An 18,046-nucleotide genomic window follows, 5' to 3' on the forward strand; every position below is an offset into this window, starting at 1 on the left:
ATAGGTAATACCCGTAGATACACATATATGCACAGTAAAGAAGCAGCCTTTTTTAAGCAATCGGCAAGCCTGACTGTAGTGGTGTTTCCTGGAGGGTATGGGAGCACCCCTGGCACTGCCCAGAGTAGGGATCAGGAAACACGGGAGAAAGTTTCCATTTCCACCTTGTAGCATTTGGTCCTTCCCTACCTCAAACCCATTGTATTTCCTGTGAACTGGAAGAGTACTGTTTTGCCCTTTGTACTCATTTCTGTAACTTGGGGGGTGGTGGTTTCCACTGCTCGTGTTGAGTCAAGTCCTCAAAGGGAGGGACCTTGAAAGGGAGGACTGCAGCCCGCTCCCGGTCATCAGCAGCGATGCATAGTTCCCACATGGCGGCTGACAGGAGACACCAGAGCAGGTGCACAGGCTTGTTAATTTAGTGCTTACTTGGCAAATATTTGCCAAGCACCTGCTGAGTACTGCCTTTAAGGATAGCCGATGAGCCATACAGATCTTGTGTGTGCCTCTCTGGGACATTGTGGGACCTCTCCATCAGCCAGTGTGATTCTCACCGTTGGCTGCTGTTGGGGTGTGGTAAGGGGTGGGGGGGCGCAGAGCTGATTGATTTAACCCCTTCAGTTTTATTTTCCTGCTCTTGAGGACACTGTCCTCTAGCCCAGACAAACATATCCCTCCACACACACACACACACACACACACACACACACACACACACACACACACACACACCCCTCTCATAAGAATAACAAGAAAGCTGAGTGTGAGACACTTCTCCCTCCATGTACAATGGCTTAAATGAGTCAGACAGATGGGGCCAACACTTGAGGGTCCCTAGAGGTTGACTACACCCTATCAGGCACAGCAACTAGGGAGGGTGATCCCTAAGGGTCATGCAGGAACATAGAAGCCCTGAGTGATTCTGGGTGGGGTTCTTACTTAGGGACAATTTAAACAGCATTACAAGCTGCATTCTGGTTTTGTTGGGGATTTTTTTAGGTCAGGTACAAAGCAGAAAGTGCATAGAAGATGTGATTCACTTTGCCTGGGAAGAGAAGCTTTTTCTCCTGGCTGATGAGGTAAGAGTTGCTCAGCTCTCTCCTCCGTGGGGAGTGAAGCTGAGCTTTCTCTTCTAGGGGGAGGGAGCCAGATTTGACTCTTCTGTAGCCAGAGAGAACTTTCGAGGTGTTGGGGGAGTGATTCTAACCAAGGATGAGGATGTTACAACCTATGAAACTGTGACCTAAATCATTCCTATATTGGTTTGGATTCTTGGCTTTAAATTTCAGGAAGTTAAACCATTTTAAACTTAAAAGAAAAATTAAAGGATGGTAGGGGTAACGGGTGTGGGGCTAAGTCCAGGGACCCAAGATTCTCTGTCCTTCCATGTTGAGCTCACACACAGCCCTGCTGTCTTCCAGCCTAGAAAGAGCATTTCTTCCTGGTGATTCCTACAAAAGTCTCAGAATTGAGCCTCATTGGTGCAGCTTGGGGGTCACATGCCCATTGCTGAACCAATCACTGTGGCCAGTGGTTGCAATATGCAAATTGAGAAGGCCCCAGGCAAGGGGTGAGCTCTGTCCCCTGAGAGCGGGGGTGGGGGGGGCAGCGTTCCTTGAGGGCACGCTGAGGGACTCATTCCCGGGAAGGGAGAGTGGGCTCTGGGTGGGCATAATGCTGTGTTCCTGTGCCTCCTTGTGCTTCTGTGTCTACCAGCCTGTGGGGAGGGGGGTAGGGAAATCTTAATTAATTTCATGATTGCTGCTTCTTGAAACCCCAGTTCTGGAGCCGAGGGTGCTCGTTCTTTTCCTGCTTTGTAAGGAAGAAACTCAAGGCCTGTCAAATTCTCTTTCCACTTCTTCATTTCTTCTGATTTCTGGTCAGTGGTAGCTTCTAGCACGTAGGTTTCATTTCTTTGCTCACTAGCACCCCCCACACCGCCTGAACCCTACACTCACATGTGCTCGCACACACACACAGCTTACTCACCACATTGTTGCCATGATTAACAGATGGGTCTAAAAATATATTTTTAATTCCAGTATAGTTAACATACAGGGTTCTATTAGTATCAGGTGTTAACAGTCTTCATTTTGGAAGGAGAGAAGGGGCAGCAGAGTGACCTGGTGTGTAGACCTCCTCCCCTTCAGGTCTGGGAAGAGGAGAGGGTGGGGGAGGAAGAGAGGGAGGGCTGTGCATAGCTTGTTGAAGGTGGAGCTGGGCTGACCCTCCCATGGCCCCACAGTGTCCCCGAGAGCCTCCGTTTCCCTGATCCCTAACATGAGTGTGGGAAGTTCATCCCCAAGGGCAGAGTGGGGTGCTTGTCTGCTGAGTGTAGACTGTGTGCACAGGAAAGAACAGAGCATATGTGGGCGCCGCTCATGGGTGCAGTCTGTGGAAGGCTGGCAGCGAGATGAACAGAGAAACAGAATGGTTCCTAATGGGGTAGGTGGCGTAAAGGGCCAAGAGAGCAACACATTTAGCTCTTCAAGTAGGGGGGTCAGAGGACAGCTAAATGGACTGCTTTCATTATTAGTCTTATGGAAGGAAGTAAACATTCAGGGAGAAAACTTGCCTGGGCGGGTAGGAGTCCTTAACGTCCTCACTGGTCAGATGAGGTAGAAAGGTCCAGAGATGGGGTGGAGGTGAGTGTGGGTGAATGGGAGAAATCAAGTGGGCATCCAGCCCAAAGCCCTTCCTCCTTACTTGTTCAGGAAGGTTCTCTGGTCTGGCTCCTTCCTGGAAGTAGCATCAGAGGTTGGGCTTCATAGCACACAGCCTGACTGCAGGCTGAGCCTGAGCACCCACGCCCTCCCTCGGCAGCAGCCTGCATGAGCTCAGGCCTCTTGGGGAATGTGGGTGACTGTGCTTGTCCTGTCCTCTCCCCCAGGTGTACCAGGACAACGTGTACTCTCCAGACTGCAAATTCCACTCCTTTAAGAAGGTACTTTACGAGATGGGGCCCGAGTACTCCAGCAACGTGGAGCTTGCATCCTTCCACTCTACCTCCAAGGGCTACATGGGCGAGTACGTTGGCCTCCACCTCCCTCCCACTGCCTCGGGGCCTGCCCCATACCAGTGCTCTTCCACCCTGCCCCACAGTCACCCTGCTGGACGGAGAAGGCTGCCCTTACCTACGGCCTCTGCTGATCCAAGAAGCAGGAGACAGGCCATATCCCCTGCCCGGGGGCCCTGTGGTGTGAGGACAGCCCTCGTGCAGAGGCTCATAAAATAAGGTCCTGCTTGAAAGAAATCTGACCACGGTAAACAATGCAAATGAAAGCCGGACCTACAACAGCTTCTAACACTAGTGTTTTCTGCCCGCTCTATCACTGTGGTTCTGACGCTGAAATCTGAGGGGCCAGGGAAGGCAGGTTGAGTGGACAAATGCCATCAGACCAGGGGACCAAGCTGTATGTGCACCTCACCCTAGCACTGGGGTCAGGGAGTCTGCTTCAATCCTGTATTTGTTCGTTCAGCTAATACTTATGGATGACCTACTGTGAGTCCTGTACTGATCTCGGCACTGAGGGTACAGCAGAGAGCAAACCACAGCCATCCCTGCCCTAACAGCTAGCTTCTAGTGAAGAGAGAGAATTAGTAGACAAATGAATAAAATCATGTGTCAGGTGGACAAAAATAGAGAAGAAATGGGAATGCCAGGTGGTGGGGGCAGGGTCACTGAGGAGGACGGAGGGAGCTAGGCAGGTATCTGAGGGAGAAGCATTCTAAGAGAGGGAATAGCATGTGCAAAAGCCCTGAGGCATGCCTGGAATGTTCAGGGAAACAGGGCTGGAAACGAGTGCGTGAGGGGGGAAAGTGGCAGATGTTGAGACCAAAGAAGTCATAGGAGGCCAGATCACCTGGGCTACTTAGGTTAGTTTTCACTTTTTTTTTAAAGATTTTATGTATTTATTTGACAGAGACACAGCGGGAGAGGGATCACAAGCAGGGAGAGTGAGAGAGGGAAAAGTAGGCTTCCTGCAGAGAAGAGAGCCCGATGGGCTCGATCCCAGGACCCTGGGATCATGACCTGAGCCGAAGGCAGACGCTTAACGACTGAGCCACCCAGGCGCCCCGGTTAGTTTTTACTTTTACTCAGAGCAGGATGGGAGCCATTGGAGGATTAGAGCAGGGGTGTGAACTCACCCGACTTATGTTTTACTAACTGCTGTCTGGTTGCTGTATGGTAGGGGCAGGAACAGAGACTTAAGACAAGAGGCTGTACAGCCAGGCGGGTACTGTGGGCCAGGATAGAGATGTGGAGGAGACCCTGGATCCTGATATATTTGAAGGTGGAGTGGACACGAGTTGCTTGATGGAAAAGGTGATTGTGAGAGAGGAGTCAAGTTTCATTCGCAAGTTTTTTATTCAAACAACAGGAAGGATGGAGTTGCCATCAGTGGATGAAGAAGGCTGTGGATAAAGCAGGTTTGGGGAAAAGATTGGGAGTTGTTTTTTTGATGTGTTGAATTTGCAGATGCCCATTGGATGTCCAGATAGAGATGGTTGTGTGAGTTCCCAGCTCAGGGCCGAGAGCCAGCTGATTTAAGTTTGGGAGATGCAGTGAACGAGTTGTTAGATCTCTGAGCCGGGACATACCATAGGCAGTGAGTGTAGGTAGACAAGAGGTCTAAGGACTGGTCTAGGCCCTCACTGCTCAGAAGCTGTGGGAGAAGAGGGGGAAACTGCAAAAGAGGCTTAGAAGGAAAGACTAGGGCATTCATCCCCCCAACACTGGGGGGGGTTCTTTCATGCGCCAGGTGTTAGGATGGGGGAAGGGTCTCCCTTGTTGAGCTGGAGGCTGATGGAACTGTGAAGCTTGGAGAAACATTTTGGTCAGGTGGAGGGAGCTGTGCCTTTGGGATGACTGCCCAACTGGCTTGATTTAATGTGGGCAGGGGTTAATTTATGCTGGTCTTTCTGGTCTATGGTCCTAGTAGTGCTTTATCTTTGCTAGACTCATGTGCTATGTAGCTCTTTTCCTAAATAAGTCTGTTCTCTATTAACTCATTTTTCAAGCTCAAGTGTTTTTATCACATACCTAGCCATCTCTGCGTTGTGTTCTTTATTCCTTTAATAGTCTCCTGGATGTTGGAATCCTGAGTTATGCCCCACAGTCCTCAGATCCTGCTGACCTGAGATCAGACTGCTCTTCTCAATTTGATTTTCTGCTCAACAGCAGAGGATTAAGCAGAAAGTTCTTTTAGCCTCTGTTAGGGGAAACCCTTCTGAGATACCAGAATTTATCTTCTTGCCTTGGAAGATCCAGCTGAGAGATGAGATGTGGGAACTTGCCTTTGCTGGTTCAGTTCTGCAGGCTGATACCAGTGGCATTTTACTGAGTGTCTCGTTGTGTCAGGTGCTCTGAGGTTGAGGGTGTGGAGTATACAGAGGAAGGTAAGACTAGATTCCTGCCTCAGGGAGTCTGCATTTCTGTAGTCATTAGTCCCAACGTTATCAATCACAGCCCAGAGGAGGAGGCACAGTTCCAGAAAGTGTGACTGCTAGAGCTGATTCAGTTCTGGAAGGTTTTTTTTTTTTTTTTTTAACTCATTGCATATCTCAGCTTACTTTCATGTGACTTGACTCTGTATCAGTCAGGATCCTTGTGGTGATAACTAATGGAAACTCGACTTGAACCGACCTACACCAAAGAGGCTTTTTAAATTAATATGGGTGAAAAGTCCGGGAAGATGTTGATGCGACTCTGTCTCTGATTTCTAGCTTGGTCTCATTGTCTTGCTCAGCTCTGCTCTCCTTTGGGTTGACTTTGTTTTCAGGCAACAGGAGTTTTGGCAGAAGTCCTCCGGCTGTGCTCATGGCCCCAGGGAATCTGTATCCAGCCCTGGAGCCTGTGCAGGCCTGAGTCATGGGCCCTTTTGGAACAGGGGCCTGTGTATTAGCTAGGCCTCAGGCTAAGCTGCTTTAACAAAGAGGCCCCTAAATACAGTGGCTGAAACAAGGTGCCCGTGACCTAACAGCCCAAAGGCGGGGGAGGTCAGGACAGGCTGACCTCGAGGTCACTTGCGGACTTGGGCTCTGCCTTGTCCACACGAGGCGTCCATCTCCAGCACTGAGCCTGCTGCTCCGGTGTCTCCATTTCTCAGGAAATGGGAAAAGAGAAAGGAGGAGAGAGCATGCTTTTTCCTTGTAAGGAAGTGACGTGGACTTCGCCCACGTCACTGCATTCACGTCCCATTGGGATGAACTCGGCCACACCTGGCCGCTCCGTGTTGGGCGTGGGGATGCTTATAGAACATTCTGGCTGACCTGATGGCACATAGTTGAGGCCTCTCTGTGACCAGTGGGTCTTTGTCCCTTCAACCCTGCAGGTGTGGCTACAGAGGAGGCTACATGGAGGTGATCAACCTGCACCCCGAGATCAAAGGCCAGCTGGTGAAGCTGCTGTCCGTGCGACTGTGCCCGCCAGTGTCCGGGCAGGCTGCCATGGACATTGTCGTGAACCCCCCAGTACCTGGAGAGGAATCCTTCGAGCAGTTCCGCAGGGTGAGTCACTGTGTCCTGTGGTCCCTCACGTCACTGCCACCGCAGGGTCACAAGCATTCACGCTGGGCTTGGGGTCACCGTGGCCGGCCTCTCTCCAGATGGCCTCCTGGGGGTGCTCACGGCTCCTCTTGGCTGGAACCACCCCATGAGGGTAAGTGTGAAGATGCGGCTGGGCTGTGTTCTCAGGTGGAAGATTCCTCCCTCTTCTTCACCCGTGAGCCCCACGGGTGGGTGGGCACCCCAAGGGAAGTGCCACGCATCTTGAGAACACCTGGGGGGCTTCTGTTACTAAACCGAAAAGGAGGAAGGGATGGGCATGGCACTGACCGGCCGTCCTTGCAGCACGAAGTGATCGTCCCTTTCAGCTGCAAGGGACAAAAACCCAACTTTAACCAGTTTAAACAAAAATGTATGGGTCATGTAACCAAAAAGTCAGGCCCCTGCTGTTCGAGGCTCACATTATTTTAAATTGTGGTAAAATACAGAGGATGTAAAATTTACCATTTTAACCATTTTTAACTGAACAATTTAGTACATCAAATCCATTCACACTGTTGTGCAGCCATCACCACCATTGATCTCTAGAACCTTTTCCTCATCCCAAACTGAAACTCCGTCCCCGTTAAACACTAAGTCCCTGTTTCCCTGTGCCCCCAGCCCCTACTAACCTCTCTTCTACTTTCTGTCCCTATGAATAGGACTGTTCTAGGTACTTCATCTACGTGGAACCACACATATTTGTCTTTGTGTGACTGGTTTATGTCACTCAGCATAATGCCCCCAAGGTACACCTGAGTCATAGCATGTGGTAGGATTTGCCTCCTTTTAAAGGCTGAATGATAGTTCCTTGTACGTGTGGACCACGTTTCATTCACCCTCAGGCCATAGCTTTCATCCCCGTTCAGCAGAAGTCCTGGAAATGTTCACCTCTGAGCTGGTCACTGATTTGCTTTGCCTGGATCACATGCGCTATGCACACCACACGGATTGAGAGTGGCCTCCCCCCAAATGAAGAGTTTGGGCCAGCTCCTAGATGCATGTTCTAGAGCATTCCAACCAGGGCTGGGTCCATTCAGACTTCTGGGCTGGGACGGGGGTTTTCTCGTGTTCAGGAAGGACCTCCTGTACAAGAATAGAAGCCATGAGACAAGCTATGCAGGACCTACCTGTCACCCAGAACTCCCTGTACTTGTGTGCCCCGGGGCCGTGGGCAGCCTTCTGGGCTGAGCACCCAGGGAAGACGTTCCTGGAGAGGGATGTGTTTCACCCACCCCCCTGGTTTGCCCTGTTCGTGCACACACGAGCTCACTTTTCACCAGGCTGCTCCGTTGCTCCCACATTGAAGGAACAGTTTCCAGTGGCTGGAGCTGTTCCATGATGCCCAGAGATATGCTGACTCCTGTGTTTTCTGTGTCTCCTCAGGAGAAAGAGTCTGTCCTGGGTAATCTGGCCAAAAAGGCTAAGCTGACAGAAGATCTGTTTAACCAAGTCCCTGGAATTCATTGCAACCCCTTGCAGGGCGCTATGTACGCCTTTCCTCGGATCTTCATACCCAGCAAGGCCGTGGAAGCAGCTCAGGTCTGGGGTGCTGGGCGGGGGCGCACTGGGTTCACTTGGAATTGCTGGGTTGGCGGCTGTTTCTTGTCTTGGGGAGCAAAAGTGCTGGCTCTGGGGGCTTGGAATTTTGTGGACCCTTCAGCCAGATGGTGCTTACAGCAGAAAGATGGTGAGCTCTCGGAAGCCCAGCCCTGCAGCATGCTGTGGTGAAGGGGCAGAGGTGAGGTCAGCCCTGGGCGAGCAGTGCCAATCTGGGCTCTGAATGCCAGTGTTCAGAAGGCAGGTGCCCCATGCATGACGTGATGCATTTAAAACTGAAGAGGCCACGACGGCATCTACTCTGCGCAGTGACTGTCCTAGAGCAGCACTTGTCCCAGCTAGTGTGTGGATGCGAAATCACCCCGGGGTCTTGTTAAAATGCTGCTTGCCGCTGCAGGAAGTCACAGAGGGCCCAGGATTCTGTGTGTGCAATGCTTCCAGGCCCTGCCCCAGACCCTACTTTGAGGATCAAGGGCCAGAGCGGTATTTCTGAAAGTGTTGTCCTCATGACCCCCAAACCTCTGTTAAACATTCAGAACCTGGGCCCTCCCCCACTCAGACCTGTTGAGGCAGAATCCCTGGTGCTGGAGGCTGAGCACCCATTCAGCGGGTACCGCAGGTTGTACGAACCGAGGTGTGAGAAGCACCGTGAACCGGAGCCCCCAGGAAGCTGTTCTCTGAAAGCCCGCCTGGGCACAGCCCTCAGGGCCTCATTGCCAGAGGGTTATGCGCTTGGCATACAAGATGCCTATGGCGCTGCTGCCTGGGTGTGGGTCACAAAGGACGGAGCCTGGTCCTGGGCGAGACCAAAGTACCGCAGCCCATGGCCATCCTGAAGTAGCCCTCAGGTTCCTTGCTCCCTGTACCCACTTTGGCCGCGGCCGCTGTCCTGCCTCAGTCCTTGCAGGGAGGGGAGAAGGGCCCCGCCGTGGGAAAGAACCTGCCGCTCCAGCGGTTACTTGCTTTCGAGTTTTTGGTGGTGTGTTTATTTTTTGTTTTTTTTTTTTTTAAGATTTTATTTATTTATTTAATTGACAGAGAGAGAGAAAGACAGCGAGAGAGGGAACACAAGCAGCGGGAGGGTCAGAGGGAGAAGCAGGCTTCCCGCGGAGCAGGGAGCCCGATACGGGGCTCGATCCCAGGACCCTGAGATCATGACCTGATCTGAAGGCAGTCGCTTAACCAACTGAGCCACCCAGGCGCCCCTTTGGTGGTGTGTTTGTACAAAGCCATAAACGAAGCCTAAGTTCTGCTCTGCTCCCACAGGCCCATAAAATGGCCCCGGACATGTTCTACTGCATGAAGCTCCTCGAGGAGACCGGCATCTGCGTCGTACCGGGCAGTGGCTTCGGGCAGAGGGAAGGCACCTACCACTTCAGGTACCTCTGTCTGTCTGCAGCATGGGGCTGGTCCCAGCTTGGTCTTGGAAAACTTGGGGCTTCTTATTGCAGAGCACGGGCTGGCTCCAGAGACTGAGATGTGTGCAGCCCAACCCCCCTGCAGCAGACCATCCCCCCGTCCTGCTGCAGAGCCGCGCTGAGACCTGGGTCCAGGGATTCAGGAACACTATGCGTGGGCCCCAAGGTCATCTCCTTGACCACTCTTGTCTCCCTCTCCACTGCCTCCGTCTATTGCATACCATCTGAAATGTTCCGGTGGGGTTTTCTTTTTTTTATTTCCCTGTCCTTTCCCAATCCCATGCAGTAGCAAACAGCGTCCAGGTGCTCAGGAGCTCATCCAGAAGTCTGCAGAGATGATGCATCCGAAACATGGAAGCAGTTTACTTTCTGGGACGCATTGCACAGCGTGTGCTGACCCTGCTGGGATGGCAGCCCGGGTTGCTGAGCGAGCGGGAGCAGCTCAGCCGGGGTTTACCCACCAAGGCCAGTTCTGTTCAGTACAGCACCTTCTCCACGCACAGTGCTCTCAGATGTCTTCTGCAGCAGATGCTAAAAAAAGAAATGTCATGAGCTTAGTTAGCACCTGGAGCCAAGTCCTGACTCAGGTCATACCCTGGATGGACAATCGCGCGCGCGCGCGTGTGTGTGTGTGTGTGTGTGTTCAGCCTCTCCACCCTAGTTAGGTTCATCTTGGCAAGTCATGGCTCATTCAAGAAACGGTTACATCGAGAGGGCTGCCTTTTGGGTGGGGGAGCATACTGGCAATATTAGAGGAAGGAGTGAGTTACCATGGCAATTGGGGAGCGCCTTTGGAGGGAGAGTTGTGACTGGAGGTTCTCCCTCAAGAGATTTTTATTTATTTATTTATTTTAAAGATTTTATTTATTTATTTGACAGACACAGGAGAGAGGGAACACAAGCAAGGGGAGTGGGAGAGGGAGAAGCAGGCATCCCACAAAGCAAGGAGCCCTATGCAGGCCTCGATCCCAGGACCCTGGGATCATGACCTGAGCTGAAGGCAGACACTTAATGACTGAACCACCCAGGTGCCCCTCTTAAGAGATTTTTTAAAAGGCCCACCTAGCAGGAGGAACGGCTCACTCTATCTGCAGGAAATACCAAGTCATGCTCTAGAGAAAGTTGTATGCACTGGTCAGAATGTGGTGCAGGCCTTCTTCCGTAACAGGCGGACCTGTCAGTGAGCTTAATGCTGCCACCATTTTTCTGCTTTTGGTCCCATGTATTACTTGGGTAAAAAGTAAATGTATGGATTGGGGTGGGGGTGGTTCAGCGAGTTCCAGGTTCTGCCCTGGGGCTGGTGCTTTCGCACCCTCCCCCTCCCACTGCTTGCCCACAGCTCCTCATCTCCACAACACAGGTGAAGGAAAGAGCTCCTGCTTTCCTTCCTCTCCGTTTTTCCAGAGCGACTTGTGTCCAGGCTGACGCTGTCCTCTTTCCTGACAGAATGACCATCCTCCCTCCAGTGGAGAAGCTGAAGACGGTTCTACAGAAGGTGAAGGACTTTCACATAAAATTCCTGGAGAAGTACGCATGAGGACTGCTCAGACCCAAAGGGAGACCTGCTTGTCAGGCCTTCCTCCTGATGCCCACCCACACCAGACTGAACTTGCCTTCCCCAGCGACTCTGCCTCAGGCCTCACAAAGGTCACTGGTCGCTTTTGTTGTCATTTTGCCCCAAGAGACTTCTTTCTTTGTGCCTTGATGTTGGGAGCACTTCTCTTCTGAGCAATGTGATTGGGGATATCTCAGAAGTCCTGTTTTTTTTTGAAGCAACCAAAGTAGAGGGGACTTGCTCCGCACATGTGGCCGGCGTTCTCTGAATCCGTTGTTGTTGCTTTTGGTAAGGTCATTTGGGGTTTAAAACAACCAGGGTATGTTGGGCGAGAGATGTTTCAGATCTGAAGAAGTAAGAAGGTGTTGGGAAATGTATGACAGTCGTGGCGAGCGAGGACTGGAAATCCCACACTCACCACCATGATCTGTGAAATAAAACCCTTAGCGGTGTGCAAATCTAGTTCTTCAAACAGGAGAGCCTGGAAGTCCGCTGGAGGCTCAGAAAGGGCCCACCATTCTGGCCTGCAGGCAGATGGCCTGTCTCTCAGACAAGAATGGTGCAGGTGGGGTGGGACTGGATGCCAGGCTAGGTTGTGACAGGTACTGGGCTCCACGGCCAAGGTCAGCAGGTCCTGCAGGGGAAGAGTGGGTGTGAACCAGGTCTCCGGGTGGGAGCACACAGCAGGTAGTGAGGACTCTGCACATAGAGCAGTAGGTAGTGAGGGCTTTGGGGGTGAAGGTTCTCTTAAGCATGCTTAGGCTGGGACCCCCGTCTGAGAGGACTCCCTGGACTTCGGGGACGCAGAGTACAGCCCAGCAATATCCCTATCCTGTGGAGGGATTCTGCCTGCTGACGTGTGAATCCATCCTGCTGTCAGCCAACAACCGGTCTCGACCAAGGGCTCCATTGAGTCTTTACATACATCGCCCCCTGTTGGTGACAGCAGGGATAAGGAAACACTGAAGATGTCCAGATGAGGGAGGGGCATCCTCAAGGACTTGACCACAGTCAAGCCCTCACCACCAGCCCCCTCCTGTAGTGTCTTGTTGTTTCAAACTGAATTCAGCCCATTTCCTAGCTCATAATTGGTCAAAGTGCCTGGTAGCTTGGCTGCTGTGGACGAATACATGTAATTGGATTCCAAGTTTATCAAAGTATCTTAATGCCAAGTGTTTCACCTCCACGTTTGCTTCTGGCTACCCCCCCAGACTCTGCAGACTGTCCTGGGATATCAGTCCTCTATCCAGCCAGGGGAGTATCTCCACCAAGCCTGCCACTTTACTGGCATTAGCAAACCTGGGTGGGGGTCTGACCCACACTCCCAAAATGTGGGTGCTCTGCGAAGAGCAGGCTTATCTGAGAACCCCTTCACTGAGAGCCCCCTCCTACCAGTGGCCTTCCTCAGGAGGCAGTGGGGGAAGCCAAGGCCAGCTGAGGAGCCCGGGAACCCAGCGAGTCCCAAATTGGAATCGAAAGAGCTAGAGAGACAAGTACAAAGAGGCGTGAGCTTTGAAGGCATCCTATGCTGTAATTTCTGTGTTGGGCCCCTGCAGGGGAAGGCGATAGGAGACTACGGACTGTCCCTACTTCCTAGCATTACAGCCCCTGTGCGGAAAGTAGCTACAATCTCAAGTAACAAACGGAACGTTCAGGAACTTTTCCTTAAAAATTGAGAAAATTGCACTTGTGCTTGTTGGATGGTACATAAAACAGAATGTGTCCTGGAGTCGTGAGGTTTCTGGTGGAGAGGTTACATAGTAGAAGCTAGTCTATTTTTTATATTTTTGTAACAATTGCTTTTTTCATGGGGGGACAAGGGGGCTACTATTTGTAGTCTTAACAAGTCCAGTAGTTTTTTATGAATCTCTTCAGATTATAAATAACACCTAAAAACTTTGCAACGTTTACAAGACTTTTTAAAAGACACTGTATGCACTTGGTTTGCTTTTAAAGTAAATAAATAAAAACATAAGGTCAGCTGACTTAGGAGGTTAACTTCATTCAGGGGGGGAATACTGAACATGATAGATTTGATTTTTTACAGTACCTCCAAAGGAAGTCATTTTGGTAGTCATTTAAATCTACACCTGCAAAGTTTTTTGTTGTTCATCTAGATCCACACATGGGGGATGCTGGACTGTACCTTGGGTGGCCCATCACCCCAAACCCCGAGGCCCGGCTGGTTGTTGTCCCTGTGTTGGGTGGTTTTGCAGGAAGAGCTGACAGGCCTGCCTGTCCCTGTCTCCAATTTAGATTCTCATAGGCATCTCCTGATAAAGGTACTTAATGATAGCTCTGCTGGAAATTTCTATTCAATAAAATACATGTTCAAAATGGTGACTGTGTTTAATTTTCCTTATAGTTTACATCTACTCAAGCAGGTATCAGTCTAAACTCAAGCAGATGTCACTAATTGTACATCTTCATTCTTTTTTTTTTTTTTTTAGATTTTTTTTATTTATCAGAGGCAGCAAGCACAAGCAGGGGGAACGGCAGGCAGAGGGAGAAGCAGGCTCCCCATGTGTCAAGGAGCCCGATGTGGGACTCGATCCCAGGACCCTGGGATCATGACCTGAGCTGAAGGCAGACACTTAACCGACTGAGCCACCCAGGCATCCCTACATCTTCATTCTTTGTAACTTAGGTTCCTAGCACTAGAATAACCTTTTCCCCCAGTACTCACCGACTTCAATCACGATTTCTCAGTTCCATTTTCTTGTAGGTGTCAACCCCCTGGACCCTGAGTGGCTTTCTGTTGCGTGAGGTGGGAAAACATGGATTCTTTAAATGGGATGTTGTTAAAATGAATGCAGACCTTTGCTGTCTGGTGGAAGAAGAACGATGCACCGCGAGGCCAGTGGGAAAAGCGGGAGTCATCGTTACGAGGGGTTTCATTCCTTTTCCTCAGCCTCTCCCAGATCCGCATCATTTTTGATGTGTGGTTTTGAAATTCAAAACTTTTTCACCCTAAACTAAAATTCTTCTGTCTTTATTAAAGAAGAATTGGGAAATGGAGAAGGAAAAAAAAAAAGGTAGGATTCTTTCAGTTGGAAGAAATGGAAGGCTGAAGTAGGAAAGAATAATTTATTGAAGTCCTGGAGGGAAGCTGGCTTAGGTTCTCCTGTTCACTCTGTTAAATGCAAAGCCTGTCTTGTCCAGCTCCACATTGAAAAATGCCAAGGAAGGGGCGCCTGGGTGGCTCAGTTGGTTAAGCGACTGCCTTCAGCTCGGGTCGTGATCCTGGAGTCCCGGGATCGAGTCCCGCATCGGGCTCCCTGCTCGGCGGGGAGTCTGCTTCTCCCTCTGACCTTACCCCCTCTCATGTACTCTCTCTCATTCTCTCTCTCAAATAAATAAATAAAAAATCTTAAAAAAAAAAAAAGAAAAAGAAAAATGCCAAGGAAGGATCTTGGCTACATGTGCCCTTCCTTGAATCTGTCTCTGTGGCCCTGGGGGCTTCAGCTGGCCCTGTGCTTGCTGGAGAAGGTAGAAAAGAAGCTTAGAATCACCAGCCTCATCAGAACCATTGGAAGAGAAGCTGCTCTGTAGGATAGCGGCACCTCATTTACTACAGGTAGCTCTTTAGAAAGGCGCTGGGGGAGGGAAGTGTGTGTTTAGGGTGGGCTGCTTAAAGGTCCTTTACTGGTTGATAACCAAGGGGACTAGAGGTGTTCTCTGCATCTTCCCTCTTCATTCATACACATTGGGAATGTATACATCTTGTCTGCAGACTAAACTTGGTGTAGTCTATTACACAGAGTTTGTTAAATAAATAGGGATTAGACTATTACTCTGAATTATTTTTGGTATTGATTTGCTGTAACACACCTAGAAAGCCTTCAGCAAATGTTTGGTAAGTACCCATGAGCTACGGACTTCTAGGGAATGGGGAGTCAAAAGTTAGTAAGATGTGGTCACTGTCCTTAAAAAGTCATAGATAGAATGGCCACCAAACAGTTCAGTACTCAAATTCTATCCACCCAGTGTGCTGGGCTTAAAAGAAGCATGAGGGTCAGGCACAGGAGAAGGGGATGATGCTATTCTCTACCAATTTAAGGAACATGCATTTGCCCGCCTCTCCTCAATGCCTTCTGAGAAATGCCAGATATCTTTGGCCTTCATCCTGCCCCCAAGCCAGGAGACACCCCTCTCCCCAAGAAAAAAGAAGATGGAACTTACTGCCAGGTACCCACCCAGTCTTCCTTAAGAGGCACAGGTCAGCTGAAGTTTCCTATTGAGATTTCATTCTCTCGCTTAAACCAAAAAATTTAAAAACCAAAAAAGTACTGACATTTTTTTGTCTCCTCCCCAATTTCATCTGCCTTTGCTCTGAATGGAAATACTGGGACCATCCCCTTGAAGTCTTTTTAAAGATACTAAATTTTGAAGATCTTAAAGATCTTAAAGATATTTAAACATCCACAATCCTAGTGATACTGACAAATTCAGACCACAAAAGTATATGTTACACAAAAGTGTAAAACTCAAAAATATTCTGATTATCAAAGTAAACATGTTAGTGTGGAAAAGCCAGAAAATGAAGAAAAGTCCAGAAAATTTGAAATCCCCTAACCAGAGTTAATCAAGCCTCATGTTCTGGGAGATTTCCTGACTATCCTTTTCATGAGAATATTTTTAGCATGGTTGAGATGTATATGTGTGTGTTGTTTGGATCATAACTTTTTTCCCCCTTCAGCGTCACAACATATTAATAAAAGTTCCTGATGAGCAGTTTTGATGGTTACCTCATCTATTCTATGGATGATCCCATCATTTAGTTAGCTGCCTCTTAAGCATTTATGTTGTACACAATTCTTGGTTTTTATTATTTATTTATTTTTTAAAGATTTTATTTATTTACTTGAGAGAGAGAATGAGCTAGAGCACGAGAGGGGGGAGGGTCAGAGGGAGAAGAAGACTCCCTGCCGAGCAGGGAGCCTGATGCGGGACTTGATTCCTGGCCTCTAGGATCATGAACTGAGCCGAAGGCAGTCGCTTAACCAACTGAGCCACCCAGGCACCCAACAGCTCTTGTTTTTTTAAAAATAATGCCGCATAGGGCACCTGGGTGGCTCAGTTGGTTAAGCGACTGCCTCCGGCTCAGGTCATGATCCTGGAGTCCCGGGATCGAGTCCCGCATCGGGCTCCCTGCTCAGCAGGGAGTCTGCTTCTCCCTCTGACCCTCTTCCCTCTCGTGCTCTCTATCTCTCATTCTCTCTCTCTCAAATAAATAAATAAAATCTTTAAAAAAAGTAATGCTGCATAACTAGTATCCATAAGTGTTTGCCATAAGTTTCAAGGGCCTCACCCCCTGGTAGAGTCCAGACTGGGGCAGACTATGGTGGACACCTTGGCTCTAGCTCTTACCAGTTGTGGGATCACTGAGCCCCTGTTAGCATCTGTAAAATGGTGGTAATAATACCCACTCATGGAGCAATAGGATGAATTGTGAGCACTAAATGGGGAAAAAATTGTGTGTGAGTGTGTGTGTGTGTGTGTGTGTGTGTGTGTGTGTGTGAATGATTTAGCATAGTTCCTGGCAAGTAGCCTCTTACTGAGTGCTTCCCATGATTACCTCCAGTTTAGAGCAGTGCTGATAGGATACATGTTTGATAATATTGAAACTGAATGGGAAAATATGCCCTTGATATGCCAGATACAATATGAAAATGACATTTAGAAGCAGTGAGGACCATTTGCCAAAACTTCTGAACATTCTGTTAGGCAGAGTACACTGGTTAGTTATTTTTCTTGTCAGTGGTAATTTTTTTTTTTAGTCACAGTTTCTAAAATAAAAATGCCCTGAGTCCAGTTACACTAGAGTCTTTATGAGATAGGTCCAATTTAAAAATCACCTTTGGGGTGCCTGGGTGGCTCAGTTGGTTGGACGACTGCCTTTGGCTCGGGTCATGATCCTGGAGTCCTGGGATTGGGTCCCACATCGGGCTCCCTGATCCATGGGGGGTCTGCTTCTCCCTCTGACCCTCCCCCTTCTCATGCTCTCTCTCTCTCATTCTCTCTCTCAAATAAATAAATAAAATCTTTAAAAATAAAAAAAAATAAAAATCACCTTTGACAACTCTAGAGTAACTGGACATTTGTTTTTGGTGCAGGCCCATCTTAACTGGCACCAGTTGGGAACTGAGGTTACTGGACTCCTTGGTATTTACATGGGACTGTGCCCTCCCCCACAGGACTTCTGTGGGTCTCTATCCCTTTATCGTTAAGGTAAGCTGCTGTTTGCCATCGCTGACTTTAAACTTTAAAACAGGATGCCTGCAATCTTTTGGGTCAGCATCATGGGATACACCTTGGGTACCAAAACCCCTCTCAAGGAGTTAGAGTATATAAGTTAGGATTCTTTTGGTTCCACATGACAGAAGAACAAACCTGAGAAGTTAAGAATGGGGTAAATCAAACCTACATTTCTCAGCCTCACTTGCTCCTATATGTGGCCATAAATTCCATAAAAAGTGGCCATAAATGTAATAGGACATAAATAGTGTCATGTGGAAGCTAGGAAACTTCCCCTAGCAGAAGGCTACCTCCCCTTTGTCCCTTTACTTCCTGTCCTTTCCTGTAGCTACTTGGAATGTAGCTGCAATGGGTGGCATCTGAGCCTTGACAACAAGGACAACATGTCTGTGCATAATACATGCTGTGTGAGATTTAGCTATTATTGTTGCTGATGTTTTACTGCACCCTAATCTGAGGACACGATCTTTTGGGCTTTCAGAAACATTTGCCTAGATCGCTTGATTGTCTCATCATGTTTTACTAGGGCAGCTTAAGTGTTGGCAGCATTCATGGATATGTTAAAGTGTCTTGTCATTCATGCTGGGTACAGTGCTCAGTGATGGGGACGTAGTAGTGAATAAGACATAGACCCATGATTCATAAGGTTAACAATGACCCATGCTGGTAAGAGTGGGGATAACTTCGTAGTGGTGTGAATTTGTACAAC

At 49.2% G+C, this 18,046-nt stretch overlaps 1 protein-coding gene across 1 annotated transcript in view; it reads left to right on the forward strand.

The window, feature by feature from the left end:
- The window catches only part of GPT2 (glutamic--pyruvic transaminase 2), a 32,690-nt gene extending 21,159 nt beyond the window's left edge, over nucleotides 1-11,531 (forward strand). The window contains exons 6-11 of the mRNA XM_028091258.2: nucleotides 1,000-1,079; nucleotides 2,891-3,027; nucleotides 6,336-6,510; nucleotides 7,933-8,088; nucleotides 9,373-9,485; nucleotides 10,971-11,531. Of these exons, the coding sequence (XP_027947059.1) occupies nucleotides 1,000-1,079; nucleotides 2,891-3,027; nucleotides 6,336-6,510; nucleotides 7,933-8,088; nucleotides 9,373-9,485; nucleotides 10,971-11,061 (752 nt within the window). The 3' untranslated portion in view covers nucleotides 11,062-11,531. The remainder of the gene's footprint in view (nucleotides 1-999; nucleotides 1,080-2,890; nucleotides 3,028-6,335; nucleotides 6,511-7,932; nucleotides 8,089-9,372; nucleotides 9,486-10,970) is intronic.
- Nucleotides 11,532-18,046: the final 6,515 nt, after the last annotated feature.

This window comes from Eumetopias jubatus, unplaced genomic scaffold, assembly GCF_037043125.1.
Source record: "Eumetopias jubatus isolate StellerSeaLion01/CBP00866 unplaced genomic scaffold, mEumJub1_p1.0 scaffold_10, whole genome shotgun sequence".
NCBI classification, from domain to species: Eukaryota; Metazoa; Chordata; class Mammalia; order Carnivora; family Otariidae; genus Eumetopias; species Eumetopias jubatus.